General features: G+C 46.7%; 2 protein-coding genes across 5 annotated transcripts; both read left to right on the forward strand.

Annotated features, from left to right (window-relative positions):
• RPL8 (ribosomal protein L8) lies at window positions 1–2,684 on the forward strand. The gene is made up of 6 exons (XM_007094842.2): window positions 1–92; window positions 324–470; window positions 550–691; window positions 1,219–1,437; window positions 2,141–2,256; window positions 2,487–2,684. The coding sequence occupies exons 2-6, from the start codon at window positions 333–335 to the stop codon at window positions 2,643–2,645; spliced, it is 774 nt and encodes a 257-aa protein (XP_007094904.2). The 5' UTR covers window positions 1–92; window positions 324–332; the 3' UTR covers window positions 2,646–2,684.
• Window positions 2,685–3,934: 1,250 nt separating this feature from the next.
• On the forward strand, window positions 3,935–15,503 carry ZNF34 (zinc finger protein 34). Of its 4 annotated transcripts, none has more exons than XM_042973458.1 (8): window positions 3,935–4,267; window positions 4,639–4,734; window positions 8,543–8,626; window positions 10,518–10,567; window positions 10,986–11,073; window positions 11,368–11,512; window positions 11,950–12,069; window positions 14,009–15,503. In XM_042973458.1, the coding sequence occupies exons 5-8, from the start codon at window positions 11,041–11,043 to the stop codon at window positions 15,367–15,369; spliced, it is 1,659 nt and encodes a 552-aa protein (XP_042829392.1). In that variant the 5' UTR covers window positions 3,935–4,267; window positions 4,639–4,734; window positions 8,543–8,626; window positions 10,518–10,567; window positions 10,986–11,040; the 3' UTR covers window positions 15,370–15,503. The 4 variants fall into 4 exon arrangements, with proteins under 4 accessions (XP_042829392.1, XP_007094897.1, XP_042829393.1 ...); XM_007094835.3 differs by having other exon boundaries at window positions 3,936–4,267; window positions 11,386–11,512; XM_042973459.1 differs by lacking the exons at window positions 3,935–4,267; window positions 4,639–4,734 and adding an exon at window positions 5,324–5,410.
• Window positions 15,504–22,173: the final 6,670 nt, after the last annotated feature.

The raw sequence follows: 22,173 nt of genomic DNA on the forward strand, positions 1-22,173 counted from the left end.
TGCCGGAAGGTCAAGGGGCTCTCGGCCCCGCCCCGGAAGATAAGGCGGCTCTCCTCCGCTGTGTCTCCTCTTCCGGCCGCGCTCGGCAGCAGGTAGGACGTGTATGTGGCGTGGTGGCTCTGGCATTATCCGCCGCCATCCGCTGCCCTGGGGTCAGCTAGGGACCCCGGCGGGATTCCTGAGAGAGAGCTGGGGTGCAGGGCCAGGGATGGGGGTGGGAAAGGGTCGGGACCTGGAGGGAGGATCCTGGGGATCTGGGACCCTGAAGCTAGGGTGGTGGGGCTGCCTGGGCCGCCCGGGCGCTGACCGTAAGCCGCCTCCAGACAGCCGCCATGGGCCGCGTCATCCGTGGGCAGAGAAAGGGCGCCGGCTCGGTGTTCCGCGCGCACGTCAAGCACCGCAAGGGCGCTGCGCGTCTGCGAGCCGTGGACTTCGCTGAGCGACACGGCTACATCAAGGGCATCGTGAAGGTGCGGGGATCCCGTGCGGGCGGGTGGGGACACGGGGCGCCCCGCCGGGACCCGCCACTCATGCCACCTCGGCCCGCAGGACATCATCCACGACCCGGGCCGCGGTGCACCCCTCGCCAAGGTAGTCTTTCGGGATCCGTACCGGTTCAAGAAGCGGACGGAGCTGTTCATCGCTGCTGAGGGCATCCACACCGGCCAGTTCGTGTACTGCGGCAAGAAGGGTAAGCTTCGCGGACGCCTGGGTTGCCCGTCTCTTAAGCGTCGGATTCTTGATTTTGGTTCAGGTCTTGATCTCGGTTGGAGGCGTCGAGCCCCGCGGTGGCCCTGACGCTGACAGTGTGGAGCCTCCTTGGGATTTTCTCTCTCCTCCTCTCTCTGCCCCTGACTCGCTTGCGCGCACGTTTTTGTTTTTACTTTTGTTTTTCTTCTCAAATTAAAAAAAAAATTTTTTTCTTTTTTAAAAGGGTAAGCTTTGCGTGTGGTGTGGAAGGTCGAGATGGGGAGGGGATTGGACCTGTGGTTGCTGGGAGGAGGGTTACATCGTAATTCAGGAGGAACATCCAGGCAGAAGTCTCACTTAGAGTGTTTGGCTAAACATACGAGAGGGGATGCCCAGAGAACTGTGTAGGAGGAGGCTGGATGTTGTGGGCTGTGCTGGCCTTCTTGGGGACTTGGGTTTGTATTGCTTCCGATCAGCAGTAGTTAAGGGGGACCACTTTGCTGTACTGACCTATGGTGCTTCTTGCAGCCCAGCTCAACATAGGCAATGTGCTCCCGGTGGGCACTATGCCCGAGGGCACTATTGTGTGTTGTCTGGAGGAGAAGCCTGGTGACCGGGGCAAGTTGGCCCGAGCCTCCGGAAACTACGCCACTGTCATCTCCCACAATCCAGAGACCAAGAAGACTCGAGTGAAGCTGCCTTCCGGCTCAAAGAAAGTAATTTCTTCAGCCAACAGAGCTGTGGTTGGTGAGTGGCAGGCAGCAGTTGAACACTGTGTGCCTGTGAAGTCAACAGCTAGAGCTGGGCTTTGGGACTTGTTGGTCAGACTTGTCTGTAGTGTGGCCTAATCTGCCCTTCCGTGATTCCTGCTGTCATGTCCATGTAGTTAAGAGCTTTTTCAGGGATGTGTAACTTTTTTTAAGCTACTAGGAAATGCTTTAAGGAAGATTTGAGCCCTGGTTCACTTTGCTGTTTGGGCAACATTTTTTTATTCTCGTGGCAAACCCAAGGGATGCTGTTGAGTGTATGTTTACTACGAAGTAAGCAAAATTGGCCAAGATGCGAGTGTCAGGCTGGGTTAGCCATCCTGTTGGTGTTTGGAGGTTAGATTGAGTGATCCGCTCCGACACAGCAAAGTGGGAGCTTCCCTGGAGAATCATGGGTTGAGGTCGACATTACGGATGACGTGGGGAAAGGCTTGGCTTGGCTGCCTGAGAAATCCGGAAAAATTTAATGTTGGCTACTGGGTTGCGAAGGGTCTTAATGCTCAGTGGTAGTTTTGGGGCGTTAATGAAATTTTGGGAACTGTGTGATGGTGTAGGACTGTAGTGAGAGGGTGGTTGGTGTGGGGGTGGGGTACTGGCAAGGATGCTCAGAGCCTGATAGGGCCCTGAAGTTCTGGGAGGGAGGGTATGGTGCACCTCCCTCAGGTGCCTGATTTCCCCAACAGGTGTGGTGGCTGGAGGTGGCCGCATTGACAAGCCCATTCTGAAGGCTGGGCGTGCTTACCACAAGTATAAGGCAAAGAGGAATTGTTGGCCACGTGTGCGTGGTGTGGCCATGAACGTAAGTAACCCAGAAATCGGGCAGTTGGGGTGTTGAGAGATTTGGGGGCTGGGAGGCTGGATGGACAGGTGCTTTCCTGGAGTGTCTCCTCTCTGTGGTAGAGGGTACGTAACGTGAGCCTTTTTTGTGTTACGGCTTGTTGGCACATGTCAGTTGATCCTGCTCTTACCAAGTCCTGAGGTAGACGGGGTCCACATCCCTATGTTAATACCACTTTTTTCTGCTTGCAGCCTGTGGAGCATCCTTTTGGAGGTGGCAACCACCAGCACATTGGCAAACCCTCTACTATCCGCAGAGATGCTCCTGCTGGCCGCAAAGTGGGTCTTATTGCTGCCCGCCGGACCGGGCGTCTGCGGGGAACCAAGACTGTGCAGGAGAAAGAAAACTAGGGACGAGGAGCTCAATAAAATCTGTCCTTTTGCCACTAAGCTGTGCTTGCTTGTGGTTTCAGAGGGAAGGGTCTTTGCCGGGAGGACCTCCATGGAGCTCTTTGTGTAAGGAGAAGGAAGATGAAGTTAGATGCACCAGTGAACAGTGAAAGCTCTGGAAAGAAGAGGTGGGGTGCTAGGGATCTTCATACCTTGATTCCTGGAAACTACTGTGCCGTGCACTACACAGAGCAGAGAATTCTGCCCACATCTGTGTTAACTTCTCTCGACTGTTTGGAGGATCTAGGTCAGGGTATGGATTCTTTGGGGTGAGAGTGGTGCTCCTGAAGCTGCAGGCTGGAGAGCCAGGAAGCCATCCTACAGTGGGAAGCCAGGACCAGGATAGGTTAGTTTCTCAGGACAAATGGGCTCCCTGTTTGGCTCATGGTACCTTGTCCCAAACTTTTGACAGTTCATCAAAGGTGGTAGATCCAAGGCAGATAATGCTGAGCCAGTCCGGCGCAGAGATGGTAATGGCAGCCTCAGAACCAGGACACTTGCTTCCCAGAGCTCCCTGCCCCAGTGGTTCCCTTTGTGAACCTGCGTAAAAAGCAGGGGCTGCAGCCCTCTGTAAGTGATACCTTGAAGCAGGAAGGTTGGGGGCAGAGAGGTGGGTGGCTGTTTGAAGTAGAACACTCCTTGTACAGACCACGGGCAGGAAGGCAAGGGACTCAGAGTTCCTGGGGACCATCTCCCAGAGTGCATCAGAACCATTCACCTCAGGGTTGTTTCGAGAGGCTGTGTGCAGTCAGGCGTCTCCCACCAGAGAGCAGACCTTTTTGTTGTTGCCAGGTGGCTTCTTGGTGGGGTCTGCACTTGTCTCTAGCATGAACCTTGCCCACAGGTCTTGCTTTCCCGGTCTCCACTGGCCTCTTGACCACCCACCACACCTAGGCAGTGAACCTAGCAGGGCTAGCCCTTGGTAATGGGTAGAACATACAGGAGGCTGGGGTTTCCTCTTTAACGAAAGAGGGCTAGGCTTGGTCACCTGATCTGTAGAATAACCTGCCTGCCACTGCTTTCCCCTTCTGGATAAAGTGGTCTGGATCCTTGGCCAAGAAGTGGCCCCAGGGAGGCTTTGTTCTACTCGCAAGCACCAGGGAACCCCTTATCCCAGGTAGAGTGGACGCAGCTTGCGTTCAGTGTGCTGAACTAAAGGGGCTCTAACCAATAAGCATCTTTCTTGGTCGTCACGTGGCTTCTCTGCCATTCTCTGTAAAGGAAAGGACCTGTTCTTTTGTTGGTGGCAGTGCCTTGAGGAATTACTAGAGAGCTTTCCCCTGAAAATTGCTGTAGTTTATTAATCTTCGAAATGGGTTCCTAAGCCTCCCCTTGCCTCGGATCTGAAGCTTCGGGGTCATGGTTCCAGGCTGCCACCCAGTGGCAGCGCTCCCGGCTTCCGGCACGGAGTTTACAGTTCCTTAAGGAGACTACAGAGACGAGGAGTCCGTTTCCCAGAGCGGCCCCAGGGTACCTCCGGTTTCGGACGCGGGGTGGGGAGGTCACTTCCGGTTGGGTTGCCGTGCTGCCGCGGGTGGGGCTGTTAGGGCCTGGCCCGGCGGCGGCTGCTCTGCGGTGCTGAGGTGAGTGTGGCTGGGTGGGGGCGGCGGTGACCGCGAGGTCTCCCGGGCGCGGGGTGCCAGCGCTTCCCTGTAGCAACGCGATGCTCGGGCCGGGGCCCACCCCGCTGTCGACGACCTTTCCCGCCCGGCGTCCCTCGGGCAGGTTCCCTCCCCACTCTCGGAGTCCTCACGAAAAGCCCTGTTCCTGCTCCGGCGTTTTCCGATGGGTCCCAAACCCCGACTGGTGTCCTCCTCAAGCCTGGCGTCCCGCTCTCCGATCGCCCTGGCCGGGAGTCATTCCTTGCCGGGCCCCTGCCCCGCCCGAGACTCCCCTTCCCGGGTTTTATGACTCCGGGAGCCTCGGCGTCTCTCCACCGCATTCCTCTTCCCAGGTCGCCCTAGAGGGCTGCGTCCCCGGATGCCCGGGACCCTCATGGCCTGGTGACTCGAGGCCCTCTCCTTGCCAGCTCCTCTCCACCTCGCAGACGGTAAGCCAGCTCTCCAAATAAACCCCGCTACCACAGCCCCCGGCTTGAGCCGAGTCTTTCCCTCGCATGTGGGTCCAGGTTGTATTCCCCACTCCTCCCCAGCTTCCCCCCCCCCCGCCCGCCCCCCGCTTCTCCACTGAGTCGTCCTGTTCCCTGTCCCTAGCCCCATCTCTCTCCTCACCGGGTCTCTAGCTTCGGTCAGTTAATGCCAAAACACACTCTTTCTCCTCGGCTCTTGTCCTTCCCATTTACCGTCCCCTTTCCCGTGCCCCTCGCTTCCCTCTTGCCTTTAGCAATTCCCCGAAATGCCTGCCCCACCGATGTACCTTCCTAACCATCCTCTTTTGCCTCTGGCGCTCCAAGGACTTCTCTTAACAGCCACGTTTTTTGTTTTTGTTTTTTTTTTTTTGAAATTTTTTTAATGTTTGTTTTATCTTTGAGAGAGACAGACAGACAGACAGACAGAACGTGAGTGTAGGAGGGGCAGAGAGAGGGAGACACAGAATCCGAAGCAGGCTCCAGGCTCGGAGCTGTCATCACACAGCCCGATGGGGGCTGGAACCCACAGACTGCGAGATCATGACCTGAGCTGAAGTCGGACGCCCAACTGACTGAACCACTCAGGCTCCCCTAGCAGCCACGTTTTTATGTGTCTTCTTAGAGGCTTCTATTCAAGGTCAGGAACTGAAGACATTTTAAAAAATTATTTAAAAAAATACACCATGCTTTTGTGCTTTGAAAACATTAAAACAAATCTTTTTTAGAGAAAACTTAAAAATATGGAGAATAGATTAGCAAACCCTGTAGCAAACCCTAGTGACTGGGTTTGCCATGTGTATTTCAAGCTTTCAATTTTTAAAAAATACATTATTTATTTGTTTTAAACAATCTCTATGCCCCATGTGAGGCTTGAACTTGTGTCCCCAAGGTTAAGGAAGCAGCATACTATAGGGACTGAGCCAGCCAGGCGTCCCCCCCTCCTTTTTTTTTTTTTAAAGTAGACCCCATGAGAGTCTTGAACTGGAGCTTGAACTCATGACCCTGAGAGGTTAAGAGTTGCATGCTCTACTGACTGAGCCAGCCAGGCGCTCCTAGTTTTTGTTTTTTTGTTTTTTTTAAGAAAGGTGTTGAAGTGAAATTGCCCTTAGAGGCAGGGTCCCCAGTCCCATTTGCTTCCCTAAGCAACCCTTAGTTTGGACATACTTTCAGCAGTTTTTTATTTTGTTTTAGTTTTATGGAGGTGTAATTGACAAACAGGAATTGTGGAAGTTTTAAGTGTACACTTGATGTTTTGATACAGGTGTCCATTGTGAGATAATCACATCCAGCACCTCACATAGGCACCATTTGCTTTTTTTGTTTTCTTTTTTTCGTTTTGAGGGAGAGTGAGCACTAGGAGGGGAGGGGCAGAGAGAGAGGGAGAGAGAGAATCACAAGCATGTTCCTTGCTCGTCAGCACAGAGCCCGATGCAGGTCTCAATCTTAGCAGTGAGATCGTGACTGGAGCTGATATCGAGTCAGATGCTTAACCTACTGAGCCACCCAGGTGCCCTTTTTTTGTTTTTTCTGTGGTGAGGATATTTAAGATCTACCCTCTGAGCAAGTTTCAGAGTTACGATACAGTCATGTTAACTGTAGTCACAGTGCTGTATGTTATAGCTCCAGAACTTACCCATCTAGCGCAACTCAGAGTTTGTACTCTGATGGATATGTCTCCATTTTTCCCAACCCCCAAACCCTGGCAGCCAAACCATTCTAGTCTCTGCTCCTATGATTTGGGCCCTTAGATACCCCGTGTTAGTAAGATCATGTAGTATTTGTCTTTCTGTGTCTGGTTTATTTCACTTAGCATGATATTTTCCGGGTTTACCCATGTTGTAGCAAATGGCAAGATTTCATTCTTTGTGGCTGAGTCACATTCCGTTGTGTATATGTACCACATCTTGTGTCCCTACATCTATCGTTGGACACTTAGGTTGTTTCCTTGTCTTGCCTATTGTGAATAATGCTGCAGTGACCATGGGAGTGCAGATCTCTCTTTCAGGGAGTGATTTCATTTCCTTTGGATAATATAACAAGATGTGGGATTGGTGGATCATGTGCTAGTTCTATTTTCAATTTTTTGAAGCACCTCTGCGTTGTTTTCCATAATGGCTGCCCCAGTTTACGTTCTCACCAACAGTGCACAAGGGCTCCCTTTTCTCCATATCCTCACCAGCACTTATCTTTTGCTTTTTGATAATGCTCATTGTGACAGGTGTGAGGTGATAACTCATTGTGGTTTTATTTGCAGTTCTCTAGTGACGTTGAGCACTTTTTCATGTACCTGTTGGTCATTTGTATGCTTTGAGGGAGAAATTTAGGTTCTTTGCCCATTTTAAGTTGGGTTTTTGGTTTTTAACCTGTGGAGTTGTGTGAGGTCTTTATATATTTTAGATCTTGGTTCCTTATCAGATACATGGTTTGTAAATATTTTCTCCCATTCTTTAGGTGCCTTTTCACTCTGTTGATTATTATTTTGCTGTCAACACATTTTCTTATACCTTTACATACCCACTACAGTTTTTGTGTTTAAAAGTCTGCATACCGTACATTATGTACTATTGATATTCTACACTTAACAGTTTCATTCAACCTTATAGCTTTGTATTGCCTCTGACATTGATGTGGTTCATTTCTTTCAATCGCTGTGACCGTGACTGTTCCCTGATAGTAGATACTGAAGTTTCTGATTTTGGGGTGTTTTTTTGTTTGTTTGTTTTGGTACACGCAGCCACATGGTAACATTCTTGTGTATCTTGTTGTGTGCATTAGCAAGAGTTTTTATAGGGCACATGCCTAGAATTAGGTTTCCTGACTGAATTTACAGGGTTTCAGCTCTTCCAGGTGGTGCCAGGTGGATTTCCAGAGTAACTGTACCAGTTTATACTCCCACAGGACCCTGAGAATCTCATTGTTCTTTATGTCTTCAACATTTGATATTGCGAAGCATTTTATATTTTTCCCAAACTGTGGGGAGAGAAGTCTTGAATTTGCATTTCTCCAATTCTCAATGACGTTGAAGATCGTTTCAAATGTTTAATGGACTCTTTGATTTCATCATCTGTGACATACCAAGTCATTCTGTGTTTAGTTTCTTAAATGAATGGTCTTTTCCTATGTGTGTGTGTGTGTGTGTGTGTGTGTGTGTGTGTGTGTGTGTGTGTTTTAAGATATATTCTGTGTATCTTTTCTTATGTATTATGTCTGCAAATATCTTTCACTCTGCATCTTGTCTTTTAATTTTGTGTTTTGTACAGAAAATTTTTGGAGTAAAATTAAGCAACTTTCCCTCTATGGACTGTATTTTGTGTATTATTTTCTTAGAGTAGCTGTAATTTGAAAAAAAAAATATTTAGGTCTTCTATGTGCTTAAAATACATTTTTGTTGGCCATAGGAGGCAGGGATTGAATTTTATTTTCCTAAGGAAAATCAGTTGTGTTGGTACCATTATGAATAGCATGTCATTAACATATGCATGGGTCTGTTCCTTATCTTCTTTACTTTGCTTACACTTTGCTTTTATTACCGTAGCCTTAACAGTAAGTCTTGATAAGTGGTAGGGCATGCCTCTGCCTACCTTAGTTCTTTTTTGGCATTGTCTTAGTTCATCATGGATTATTTTGATATTTAGTCATTTTTGTCAGGTTTCGTGTTATGTCCTATTGCAATTTTGATTGCACAGAATTAATAGGTTTATTTGAGCAGAGTTGACATTTTTATGAAATCGAATCCTCCTATTTATGAATACTGTCTGTTTCTCCATAGGTCTTTTTGATGTCCTTCAGTGAAGTTTTACCATTTTGTCCCTGGCATTTTGGACAACACTTGATGGCCATTGTTGAATGTATGGTATGTAGAGTTGTGTCCCTCACTTCATTTCATTTCATTTCATTTCATTTAATTTCATTTGATAGCGTCAGTAGGGGAGAGGGGCTAGGGGCAGAGAGAGAGAGAGAGAGAGAGAGAGAGAGAGAGAAAGAGAGAATCTTAAGCAGGGTCCATACTCAGCATGGAGCCTGACACAGGGCTTGATCCCACAACCCTCGAATCATGACAGCCCAAATCAAGAGTTGGGCGGTTAACTGACTGAGCCACTGAGGTGCCCCCCTCCCTGACTTTAGTATTTCTTTTTCTATCTTTTCTGTTGCATCCCCCTCATTGGACTTGCCAGATATTTGTTATTAGCATTCTAAAGGACCAGTGTTATTTTCTGTTTCTTTATTTTATGTATTTTAAAATGTTTACTTATTTTGAGAGAGGGAGAGAGAGAGCACACACAAGGGGGGTGCAGGGCAGAGAGAGGAGAGAGAGAAAGAATCCCAAGCAAGCTCCCACACTGTCAGTGTGGAGCCCATCTCGGGGCTCAATTTCACAAACCGTGAGGTCAGGTCATGACTCGAGCTGAAATCAAATCAGACGCTTAACCAGTTGAGCTACCCATGTGCCCCAGATATTATTTTGTTTCTTTAAATTGAGTGGTGTTCTTTTTTTTTTTTTTTTTTTTAATATTTCCTTGAATCCACTTTTCTCAGTCTGTGTCTAATTTCTTATTGAATGTTTAGATAGTTTATTTCAGTCTCTCTTATGCTAAAATAAGTGCATTAAGAATGCACATTTTTCGGGGCATCTGTGTGGCTCAGTTGGTTAAATGTCTGATTATTGGATTCAGCTCGGGTCATGATCTCTTGTTTGGTGAGTTCAAGCCCCTCGTTGGGCTCTGCACTGATGGTGCGGAGCTTGCTTGGGATTCTCTGTCTCCCTCTCTCTCTGTGTCCCTCCCCTGCTCGTGCTCTCTCTCTCCAAATAAATAAACATTAAAACAAAATTTTTAAAGAATGTATATTTTTTTGTTAGGTGGCCTTTGTTTCCATTTTTATGGTTTTCTGGAAAGGGGTACTTGTTTTTAGCATATATTTCCAGCATAACAGCAGTCTGGTGAGAGAATGTTTTTCCAAATGATGTCAGCCTTTGGAAGTTGTTGAAACTTTCATTGTTGCCTGGTTCGTGATGTTATTTTAATAGTTTTGGATGTGCATCTTGGAAAGTGTCTATTCTCTATGTTTTAAGTGGCAGTTCTCTACTCAGTCCTCTTGCTTCTGAGGGATATGTGTTAGAATCTCTCATTCCAGTGGAGCTTTGCCAGGTTCCTCTTTGCTGCTTCAGTTAGAGCATCGGCTTTCTACATTTGGATTTTGTTGGTAGATTACATACATGTCTGTAATTACGTCTTTTTGGTGGATTTTCCTTTTATTAACGTGTGTTGTTATTTTTGTTCCTATAATTTTTGCTTTCAGTTCTGTTTTAATTGGTTTAAATAAATGCTGATCCACACATAGCAATGCATATTAAAAGCTCACAAATATCATGAATGAGGGGAAGAAGTCAAGAGTATAGACAGCTTATATTTCCTTTGATAAAAAACTCACCAGAGGCACAGCTGATCTGTGGTGGTGGCATTCAGGGCATTCAGGTGGCATTCAGCTTCACTCTTGGGAGTTCAGGGAGGAAGTAGTGCCTGCAGGGGCAGGAGGGCTGACGTTGGTGCTGGTTCTGTGGGTGTGGGCCCTTGTGATTGCCCCCGGAGCTGTGTGTTCAGGATTTCTCAACTCTTCTTCATAAATGTCATATTTCAATAAAGAGCTTTAAAGGCAAAGAAAAGGTATATATCTTCTACAGCTTTATTTTAATTAGTGTTTGTTTAATCTGTCTTATATTCAGTCTTTGTGTTACTTTATTTTAGGTTATGTAGATGCGTTGTGTGCATCTGTTGGAGTCTTGTGCTTCTAGTAGGTGAGTTTAATTGTTTTATTTCTTATCATTACTCATCCACTGAATTGTTTCTACTACTGTTGTATTTTTTGCCATCTGTACTTTGACTTTGTTCTATGCCTTCCATCGATTTTCTTTTTCTTTTTCTCCTCGATACTTAACGTGTTGTCTTTACTCTTTCATGTAAAGTGAATGGGTATCTCCGTCTTTCTCCTGAATGAGACAGCTTGGCGTGTCAGGGAGGTTGAGGGGAGCAGATGACCCGAGGAGTTGTGCACGTGTCTGTGTACTGGGTGCCAAGTTGGGCAGGGTCGCCCCAGGCAGGGAGCAGAGTCAGCCTGGGAGGCCAGCTGTGCCCTGATGGGGATGAACATGGTCCTGAAGGTGCCCACAGGAGAGGCCAGGCTGGGCCTCCACGTGTTCCTTTCTCTTCCCTCAGCACCAGTGTGGCCTACTGCTGACTTCCTCCCCTTGGAAGCCCAGGGTGCCAGGCGATGGCAACTTTGCACCTGTCTGCCCTGCCCCAGGTGAGCATCCGTTTTCCCTGGGAGGTGTGAAGTCTCCACACAGGGCTTTCCTGCTTCTGCTGCCTCAGCAGGCACTGTGAGACATGTCTGGTCTGGGGCGTTGAGCAGAGGAGGAGTGACCCTGGGATTCCCCCGGCCTTCCTTAGTTAGCTGGCTTAGCAGCCAAGGGCCCGGGCCACTCCCCTGGGTCATGCTGGGGGATCATTCCTGTAGCTGCCCCTGTGCTGCTGCTCCTAGAATGCTTCTGCGGCACCTGCCCCCAGGGCCCACGCTGAGTCGCACCTGGGCCTGCAGCAGCCCTTGTCATTCCAGGCTGAGGTGACCTTTGAGGACGTGGCCGTGCTATTCTCCCGGGAGGAGTGGGGCCGTCTGGGCCCTACTCAGAGGGGCCTCTACAGGGACGTGATGCTGGAGACCTACAGGAATCTGGTCTCCCTGGGTAAGGCCCCTCGCTAGGATGCAGCTCAGGGAACAGCCCCGGGAACTGAGGGCTCAGCAGGGGTTGGGCTGGGGGCCTCTTCCCCCTGGTCCTGGGCAGGCCTGGTCTGCTAGAGGAGGGGCCAGGCAGGGCTGGGTCTGTGCTTCTGTCATCTGACTCTGAGCTCCCAGATAAGAGTGCCTCCTGCTCCAGACCCGAGACAGGTCCCTCCCCAGAGGGATTGTGTACCTTCCAAGAGGAGAGAGCCCTCTGCACTTTTGTTCCCTGTGTTCAATTTGCCTCTTTACGACTGCCCCCAGCCCTCCAGAGTGTCCAGACTCCCCATCACCCCACTTTGCCTGTGCTTCTCTTCCTGCCACAGGAAGGAGATGTTGTGAGATCATGCTCAGTGCAGCCCTGTTCCTTGGCACCAACCCCAGGCCCTGTTTTCTTCTTAGGAGCTGGACGTGCAGGTCCCAAGCCTGGGGTGATCACACAGTTGGAGCGAGGGGATGAACCATGGGTCCTGGATGCACAGGGTGCCAAAGGGAAAGGGCGACCGAGAGTCAGTGTCTCAGGTGCGTGAAGGGGGCCTCTTCCCCAACAGCTGCTGAACAGGCATCTGTTGGAGTCCAGGGTGTATGGTTAATGGTTCCGGAATTGAGAACAAGGTGCCTTGGGGCAGCATTATTCTGAGTACCTCATTGTGGTAATTCTTGAGCTGAATCTTCTAGGAGGGTGAGAGGGGGCATTGTTGGCAGAGGAGAAGAGGGAAGGGCATTCGGGTGTGCTGTGAGGGAAGGCTGGGTCCATGGGACCTCATGGAGCCCTGCCCTCCAGAGCTCATGCCCTGTGAGGAGGGTCAGGCAGGGCCATAGTATGGAGACCATCGCTTCATTCTCCTTTACTAAAATTGCCACTTGGCAATCACGGACCATTACAAGAAAGAGAGAATATGTCATCACCCAGATACCGGTGTGTTCCTACTCTCCCCTTTCTCGTGCTGTTTCACGCCCATACGAATGTTGCTTCTTGACAGGGATGCAGTGCTCCCAAGTGTACTGCTGTCACCTCCTTTTTCACTCAGTGAGTGTCCATCTGTATGCACAAGTCACTGGTTTTGTTGGAAGTGCCAGTGGGAAGGGTGCTCTGTAGTTTCATTGCCATGAACAACTCTGATAAGCGTTATTTTGCACGTCTTGGTGATGTCCTAAGAAGCAACTCTTGGTTCAAAGGACTTGAATTTCTCTCTTGTAAATTTGTTTATTCAAATATAAATACTTCTAGAACCAGGGTAAATCTTGTTTATAACTCAGTGAATTTTTATAAAAATCCTCTTCCAGATCAAGATGTAGAACTTTTCTAGTTCCCTGGGAGCCCACTGGGCCTCCTGTCATTTCCCACTGCTCCTCACAGGACGCTTCTCTCTGACTCCTGGGGACCGCACTCTGCCCCTTAGCTCTGTGTCTTGTCTCACGCATCTGAACGTTGTGAGGGCTGCTGTGGTGCACTCAGTTTGTTCTCTTGCGTTGCCACATGATGTTCTGCCATGTGAATCTACCACAAATTATTTTCCTTTTTTTTTTTTTTTAATTTATTTTGAGAGAGAGAGAGAGCAGGGGAGGGGCAGAAAGAGTGGGAGAGAGAGAATCCCAAGTAGGCTCCACACTGATGTGGGGCTCGAATCCACGAACTGTGAGATCATGACCTGAGCTGAAATCAAGAGTTGGATGCTTAACCGACAGCCACCCAGGCACTCCAAGATATTTTCCACTCTTGTTGACATTTGGTTGTCCCCGTTTTGGGGTCGTTGTGGATGTTTCTCTTGGTTCACAGAAAGTGCCTTTCTGGTGGTATGTTTCTGCAAGGGGAGTTGGTGTATGAATGTCTGGTCAAGGCAGGAAGGAGAGGAGGCTTGAGGGTATCAGGAAGGTATCAGGAACCATTCTGTGTGGCACCTTGAGTTTAAGGGGCTGGTAATTGCCTCTCAGGCCCCTGAGAAAAGACACAGGAATGGGTATAGCCTGCTAGGGGGAGCTCAGGGACACCAGGGCCCACGGTTGGCACGAGGTTGGCCTTCTGATGTCCTGAGGAGGCACCTGGTTTTCCTACCCTGAATTTTGGGGTGAATTAGCTGTTGTTAAGTGGCCTCAGACTCACTTCTTTGTCAGATGTCCTCTGTGACTCTCAGGGCCCCCTGGTCTCCATGGTGGCATGAAGCTTCCATGTTCTGTCCCTTTGTAATGAGGACCTGCGCCCTATAGCCCCACTTAGGAAGGTTTTGTGGGCAGAAGGCGGGCAGGAAGAATTCGTCAGGCCTGGTTTAAATACTTGCACTGCCACATGACTGCAGCCTTGGGTAAGTTCTTTAAGCCTCTGAGCTACCGGCTCTCCTCTCTGCAAGGTGTTGTAACCCTGGAGATGGTGGAATCGGTACGGCACCGATGGTTGGCAGCATCTTCGTACCTTCCTTCTGAAGTCAGAACAGGTGGTCCAGAGATGTGTTTGTTGTTTCAGCTCGTGGGACCAGGACTGAGTACGGTGAGTTGTCTTCAGGAGAAATGCTTGATGGGGAAGAACTGGATCGACTCCAGAGTGCCGTTTCCCAGGGACCTGAGCCCGGAGAGGCCCGTGCGTGTGTCCGGGAGCCAGAGGACAGCCTGGACGAGCCTGTGGAACAGAGATGCCTGAGGCCCGTCACATGGACTAATGAGGAGAGCATCCAGGAGTCTGCAGGGAGCCTCGGCTTCCAGTCAAGCCCGATCTCTGACCAGAGACCTCACAAATGTGATATATGTGAACAAAGTTTTGAACAGAGATCATACCTCAATAACCATAAGCGTGTACACAGGACAAAAAAGGTAAATGTAGTCCATGATTCCGGGGAATTCTTCAGTGCAAATCTGGCTAAAGAAGCTGAGATAATTCCTCTTGGGAAAAAATTGCATCATTGTGGTTACTGTGGGAAAGCCTTCAGGTACAGTGCTAACCTCGTCAAGCACCAGCGGCTTCATAGTGAAGAAAAGCCCTACAAGTGTGAAGAGTGTGGGAAAGCCTTCGGCCAGAGCTGCGAGTTCATCAGTCACCGAAGGATGCATTCAGGGGAGATCCCCTACCGGTGTGGTGAGTGCGGGAAGACATTCAACCAAAGGCCCAACCTCATGAAGCATCAGAGGATTCACACCGGGGAGAAGCCCTACAAGTGTGGTGATTGTGGGAAACACTTCAGTGCCTATTCTTCCCTTATTTACCACCAGAGAATCCACACTGGAGAGAAACCCTATAAGTGCAATGACTGTGGGAAAGCCTTCAGCGATGGCTCAATCCTCATCCGGCATCGTCGGACTCACACTGGAGAGAAGCCATTTGAGTGCAAAGAATGTGGCAAAGGCTTTACCCAAAGTTCTAACCTTATCCAACATCAAAGAATTCACACTGGGGAGAAACCCTATAAATGCAATGAATGTGAGAAAGCCTTCATCCAAAAAACCAAACTGGTTGAACATCAGAGAAGCCACACTGGAGAGAAGCCCTATGAGTGTAATGACTGTGGCAAAGTCTTCAGCCAAAGCACACACCTTATTCAGCATCAGAGGATCCACACGGGAGAGAAGCCGTACAAGTGCAGTGAGTGTGGGAAGGCCTTCCACAACAGTTCCAGACTCATCCACCACCAAAGGTCACACCACGGAGAGAAGCCGTACAAATGCAGCGATTGCAAGAAAGCCTTTAGCCAGGGCACTTACCTCATCCAGCACCGGAGGATCCACACTGGGGAGAAGCCCTACAAGTGCAGCAAGTGTGGGAAGGCCTTCCGGCACAGTTCCAACATGTGCCAGCATCAGAGGATTCACCTCCGGGAGGACTTTGCGAGGTGACTGTGGACGAGGGCCCATGAGTTCTGCTGTGCACTTCTCCATATGACCCCCCCACCCCTTTATTTATTGTCCGTACAGTGTTGTCACAGATGAAGGGCATTTCTAATTACAAACAGACGGAACTCTTTCCTTAATCCCAAAGCCGTGCATGTTCATTTTAGAGAAATTGAGAGAGAGGTAGGCAAAAAGAAGTTCTTGTGATTCCCCCCGTTTAGAAAATGAATCCATTACTGCTGATTTAGTATAAGCTTCCTTTCACACAGGTCAGCACGTTGTCAAAAGAAAATACTACGTGCTTGTCATCGCAGCACAGAGGATCTTCACCTTTGTTATTTCCCCGATCCTAGAAAACTCACACTGGAAAAATTCTACATGTTTACATATTGTCATTTAAAAAGATTAGCATAATGTTCATGCTTTTCCGTGTATCTTAATAGAGGTGATATTGTGGTAAAATACACATAACCTAAAACTTACCATCTTACTGTTTTTAGGTGTACAGCTCAGTGGCATTAAATACACTCACAACGTTGTATAACCATCACCACTATTTCCAGAACTGTTTTATGATCTGAAACAGAAACTCTGTACGCATTAAATAATAACTCTCCCTTTCTCTCAGCTGCTGACAGTCTGTTCTGTTTTCTGTCTGTGAATTTGCCTATTCTGGCTTCTTCAGGTATGGAGTCATATAGTATCTGCCCTTTATATCTAGCTTATTTCGCTTTGCATAATGTCCTCAAGATTTATCCGTGTTGTAACCTGTATCAGAATGTCATTTTTTTATGCCTGAAAAATATGACCTTGATTTGTAGATACCATGTTTTATTTATCCATTCATCTCTTAATGGGCACTTGGGTGTTGTATACAAGTATTTTTTGGATCCTTTCAGTACTTTGGGGTATAATCCTGGGAGTGAAATTGCTGGATCATATGGTAATTCCACGTTTAACTTTTTGAGGAGCGGCCAGACTTTTCCACACAGTGGCTGTACCGTTTTATAGTCCCACCAGCAATGAATAGATTTCTCCACATCCTTGCCAACATTTGTTATTTTCCATTTTTTAAAGTTTGATATATTTATTTCTATACACAACATGGGTCTTGAACTCACAACCCTGAGATCAAGAGTCGCATGCTCTTCTGACTGAGCCAGCCAGGCACCCCAATTTTTCCATTTTTAAAAATAATATCTATACTAATAAGTGTGAAGTGGTATCTCATTGTGGTTTTGGTTTGCATTTCCCTGATGACTAATGACGTTGAACATCTTTTCAGGCACTTATTGGCCATTTGTATATCATCTTTGGAGAAATGTCTGTCCTAGTCCTTTGCCAACTTTTGAATTGGGTTCTTTCTTATTGTTGAGGTGTAGGAGTTCTTTGTATGTTTTGCGTAGTAATCCCTTATCAGGTATATGATTTGGAAATATTTACTCTAATTCTGTGAGTTCTGTCTACTGTTATTAGTGTCCTTTGTTGCACAAAAGTTTTTAATTTTTATGAAGTTCAGTGTACTTTTTTCTTTTGTTGCCTGTGCTTTGTGTGTCCTACTCAAGAAATTGCTAAGTCCGAGGTTAGGAAGATTTGCCCCTCTGTTTTTTTCTGAGGTTTGTAGTTTTAGGTCTTTGATCCATTTTAAGCTAATTTTTTAATATGGTATAAGGTAAGAGTCCAAATTCCTTCTTTTGGAAGTAGACCTCCAATTTTCCCTACAACATTGTTTTTAAAAGTTTATTCATATATGTTTGAGAGCAAGAGTACAAGTTGTGGAGTGGCAAAGAGAAGGGGAGAGAGAATCCTAAGCAGGCTCTGTGCGTCAGCGCAGAGTCTAATGTGGGGCTTGAACCCACAAACTGTGAGATCATGACCAAAACCAAGAGTCAGGTGCTTAACCGACTGAGCCACCTAGGCGCCCCATCCTACAACATTTTTTGAAAAGACTTGGCTTTCCTTATCGAATGGTGTATAGGCATACCTCAGAGATCTTGAGGGCTCAGTTCCAGACCACTGTGATAAAGCACATATGTCCGTAAAAGCAAGTGAAATGAATTTGTGGTTTCCCATTTCATATGAAAGTTACATTTACGGGACAGCGTATTAAGTGTGCAATAGCATGTCTAAAAAACCAGCGTACATACCTTGAACAGTTTATTTCAAACAAATGGTAGTCATCATGTGAATCATTATCACTGGTCACAGGTTACCATAACAAATGTAATAATGATGAAAAAGTTTGAAGTATTGCAAAAATTACCAAAATGTGACAGACACAAAGTGAATAAATGCTGTTGGGAGAATACTGCCAATAGACTTGCTTGACATGGGATTGTCACAGATCTTCAGTTTGTAAGAAACACAATAAAGCAAAGCATGATAAAACGAGGTATGCCTGTATTGGCTCAGGCTGCCATAAAAATACCATAGAACTGGTGGCTTAAAAACCAAATTTATCAAAAACAAATCTGTCATAGTTCTGAAGACTAAGTCCAAGATCAAGGTGCTGGTTGATTCAACCCTGGTGAGGATTTTCTTCCTGGCTTGCAAACAGCTGCCTTCTCACTGTGCTCTCACATGGTAGAGAAGGAGATCTCAGATGTCTCTTACTTCTCTATAAGGGCATCAGCCCTATCAGATTAGGTCCCATATTTATGACTTTATTTAAACTTTATCACCAGTTGACAGGCCCTGTCTACAAATACAGTGCCATTGGGGGTTAGAGCTTCAATGTTTAAATGGGGACGGGGGGAGGGAACACAAACAGTTCATAACAAATGGTCTTGTGCCCTTATCTAAAATCAATTGATATGTGCAAGGGTTTATTTCTGGGTTCTGTTCAATTCATCTATATGCCAGCACCATACTGTTGATAACTGTGGCTTTCTAGGAAGTTTAGAATAGGAAATGAGTCCTTCAACTTGTTTGTTCTTTTTAAGTTAACTTTGAGAGAGACCGTGTGAGAGGGGGAAGGGCAGAGAGAGGGAGAGAGAATCCCAAGCAGTCTCCACACTTAGTGCAGAGCCCAATGTGGGGCTTGAACCCATGAACTGTGAGATCATGACCTGAGCAGAAATCAAGAGTCTGTTGCTTAACCGATGGTGCCACCCAGGTGCCCTCTTTTTTTTTTTTTTTTTTTAAGATTTTATTTATTAATGTTTATTTTCGAGAGACACAGAGAGAGACAGCACGAGCGGGTAGAGGCAGATAGAGACACACACAGAATCAGAAACAGGCTCCAGGCTCTGAGCTGTAAGCACAGAGCCCGACGCAGGCTGCAAACCCATGAGCTGTGAGATCATGTCCTGAGCCGAAGTTGGACACTCCACCAGTGGAGCCCCCCAGGTGCCCCAATAGAACAACCTAGTTTGAATAATACTGGCTTAATTTTAATAGTATAAACACTCTTCATATTTAATGCTGACCTTCCCCCTTCACATTGTTATGGTCATAGATCACACATTTATGTTTTATGCCCACTAAGAGACTTATGATTATTATTTTATGCAGTTGAATATCAAATCATGTAGGAAAAATTACAAACCGTAACAGAAGTGAAGTAATACTATCTTTTATAGTTACCTATTTACTTTTACTAGTGTTCTTTATTTTTTCCTATGGCTTTGATTTACTGTGCAATGTACTTTCATTTCAGCCTGAAAAGCATTTTTTTTTTCCAAAAAATTTTTAACGTTTATTTATGTTTGAGACAGGGAGAGACAGCATGAATGGGGGAGGGTCAGAGAGAGAGAGGGAGACACAGAATCTGAAACAGGCTACAGCCTCTAAGCTGTCAGCACAGAGCCTGACGCGGGGCTCGAACTCACAGACCACGAGATCATGACCTGAGCCGAAGTCGGACGCCTAACTGACTGAGCCACCCAGGTGCCTCCTGAAAAGTATTTTTTGTAGAGCAGGTGTACTGTTAATGAGCTCTGTCAACTTTCCTCCCTCCTACCCACCCTTCCTTCCTTCCTTCTTTCTTTCTTTCCTTCCTTCCTTCCTTCCTTCCTCTCCCTAAAAGTTATTAGACCTCCAGAATTTCTAAACAATTCATTTCCTTTTTTTTTTTTTTAATGTTTGTTTATTTTTGAGACAGAGAGAGAGCATGAATGGGGGAGGGTCATAGAGAGAGGGAGACACAGAATCTGAAGCAGGCTCCAGGCTCTGAGCTGTCAGAGCAGAGCCCGACGTGGGGCTCGAACTCACGGACCGTGAGATCATGACCTGAGCTGAAGTTGGACACTTAACTGACTGAGCCACCCAGGCGCCCCATCATTTCCTTTTTTTTTTTTTTTTTTTAAGTATATTCATTCATTTTGAGAGAGAAAGTGCAAATGGGGGAGGGACAGAGAGATGGAGAGAGAATCCCAAGCAGTCCCCCACACTGTCGGCATGGAGGCTGATGTGGGCCCCGAACCCACAAACCATGAGATCATGACCTGAGCTGAAGTCGGACACAACCAACTGAGCCATCCAGGTGCTCCTTTATGTGGAAATGTCTTCATTTCACCTTCATTCTTGAAGGATAGTTTTTTTGGATATTGAATTCTTGGTTGACAACTTTGTTCCTTTCACGTTTATTAATACCCCACCCCCCACCCCCCACCCCTCCACTGCCTTCTGGCTTCAGAGAAATCAGTTGTTAATCCTACTGAGGCTCCTTTGTGCATGTGGAATTGTTTCTCTGTTGCTTCTTTCAACATTTTCATTATCTTTGGGTTTTGGCAATTTGACTATAATGTGTCTCAGTGTGGGTCTCTTTTAGTTTATCCTGTTCGGAGTTCACTGAATTTCTTAGACAAGTATTTTCATGTCTCCTCAGATTTTGAAGTTTCTAGCCATTATTTCTTCAAATACCTTTTTCTGCTCCTTTCTGTCCTTTCCTTCTTGGAATTGTATAATGTGTACTTTGGTACTTTTCATCACATTTCATAGGTTTCTTGGATCTGTTTTTCTTCATTATGTTTTCTTTCTGCTTCTCATACTGGGTAATTTCAGTTGCCCTTTCTTCAAATTCACTGATCCTTTTTTCTGCCTGTTCAAATCTGTTGAACTGCCCCAGTGAGTTTTTCATTTTAGTTATTGTACTTTCAGCTCCAGAATTTGTTTGGTTTCTTTTTATAAGTTATGTCTCTTTATTAATATTCATATATCATTTTATTGATTTCCTTTAGTTTTTTTCTCTAGAGCTTCTTTTAGCATATTCAACATATTTAATACCATTAATTTAAAATCCTTGACTAATAATTCCAGTGTCTGGACTTCCTCAGGAGGGTTTTCTGTCAAGTTATTTTTTTTCTCTGTGAATGGGCCATACTTTACTGTTTCTTTGTATATTTTGTAATATTTTTTTGTTGAGAACTGGACATTTTGAGCATTCTGAAATTCTGAGTCTCCCAACTCTCAGAGATTGATGAATCTTGCTTGTTGATGGCTAGAGCCATCTGTGACTTTTTCAATTTATTTTTTTGCAAAGTGTTTATTCTTTGATGTGTGTGGTTCCTGATGTTTCTGTTCTGTTCTGCTATGTGTGTGGTCATCCAGCATCCTGAAAAAGATTTTGTTAGGTGTCTGTCTCCCAAAAATGGAAGAAACAAGCATTATCTCTAATCTTTCTACTCTCTCCCAGAAACCATTTCAGCATTTAAAACAATGGCAGCTAAACCTATGCCAGCCCCTCAGTGATTGAAAAAATGGCAATAAACCATCAAAACACACAACCCTGATATTTGGAGGACCAGGCCCTTATTGTCCATACTGGCTCCAGCAAGCCACACCAGGAATTCAGACTGCTATCCACATGGCTGCATGCCATGGGATAAGAGGTGGGCATGGTAGGTGGAATTTCACTGAAATCTGCTGAAATTTACTACCGTCTTCATCAGGTTCACTCCTGGAAGCTGCACATAAGTGTTTGACTGGACTCTGGTGTTCCAGAATAGTTACTTCAGACAATTCTTGTCAGCCAAATAGCTGTTTAGGTGGAGGGATGGATTCCTGCATGACATGGACACTGATGTATATAAGCAGGGTGGCTGACCCAATATACCATGTCACCAGCACTGAATCATTGTAAACATTTATCTTCTGTGTCAGGATGTAAACTTGAGCAGAGCATGTCTGAGTTCCACACATCCCCCCTGTACAGGATACTGTAATTTTAACCTCTGCTTGCTAATTAAATAGGCATGACTTTGGCTGGCGTTGCATTTGACTGATTACTCAGGAAACCTGTATTTCTGTGTGTTGGTTTTTATAGGAACCATCTCTCCTTTCATATCTTCTGCCCTGTCGCTGCTTGTGGCCCAGATGTTTTCTCATTGGGTTGTTTGTTAAGAACCCCTGCTCTGGGGGTCCTTCCTCCCATCAGTGTCAATGTCCTCTAAACCAGTGGCATCCCCAAAGGATTGTGGCCTGGAAGGGAGCATTAAAGCTCTGGGTGGGAGGGCTAGTGGGGCCAGGGAGGTGTGGTGAGGCAGTGTAGTCTGAAGAAGCATATTTAATGGAAATGCCTGGAAAAAAAAAAAAAAAAGATGCTGGTGGTTTTCATTGTGCAAAACTAGAGAACATTTGGTTTGACAAGTTCTCTTGGCTGTTTGGTTTTGGCTTAAGAGGGCTGGCAACATGAATTGGTGACACATTTTCACAGGGGCCAAGTGTCAAGCCCATCTAAGAATGAGAGGGAGTGCAGGCAAAGGGACTCATTGGTTCTGGATGTTTCCACTGGGCCATTTGTACAGTCATGCCTGGGTGTCTGGTGGGTTAACTCCTTGCAGGTGTCCTATTGCCTCCTCAGCTCACAGG

Source organism: Panthera tigris, chromosome F2 (assembly GCF_018350195.1).
Source record: "Panthera tigris isolate Pti1 chromosome F2, P.tigris_Pti1_mat1.1, whole genome shotgun sequence".
Classification (NCBI taxonomy): Eukaryota; Metazoa; Chordata; class Mammalia; order Carnivora; family Felidae; genus Panthera; species Panthera tigris.

What these genes read in the sequence shown, in the direction of transcription:
- ZNF34 (XM_042973458.1), top strand. Translation starts at nt 11,041, where the DNA reads ATGGCAACTTTGCACCTGTCTGCCCTGCCCCAG. An exon ending in ACCTGTCTGCCCTGCCCCAG is followed by an intron (nt 11,074 to 11,367) that starts GTGAGCATCCGT and finishes CTGGGCCTGCAG; the next exon opens with CAGCCCTTGTCATTCCAGGC. An exon ending in CAGGAATCTGGTCTCCCTGG is followed by an intron (nt 11,513 to 11,949) that starts GTAAGGCCCCTC and finishes TTTTCTTCTTAG; the next exon opens with GAGCTGGACGTGCAGGTCCC.
- RPL8 (XM_007094842.2), top strand. Translation starts at nt 333, where the DNA reads ATGGGCCGCGTCATCCGTGGGCAGAGAAAGGGCGCCGGCTCGGTGTTC. An exon ending in ACATCAAGGGCATCGTGAAG is followed by an intron (nt 471 to 549) that starts GTGCGGGGATCC and finishes CTCGGCCCGCAG; the next exon opens with GACATCATCCACGACCCGGG. An exon ending in CGTGTACTGCGGCAAGAAGG is followed by an intron (nt 692 to 1,218) that starts GTAAGCTTCGCG and finishes TGCTTCTTGCAG; the next exon opens with CCCAGCTCAACATAGGCAAT.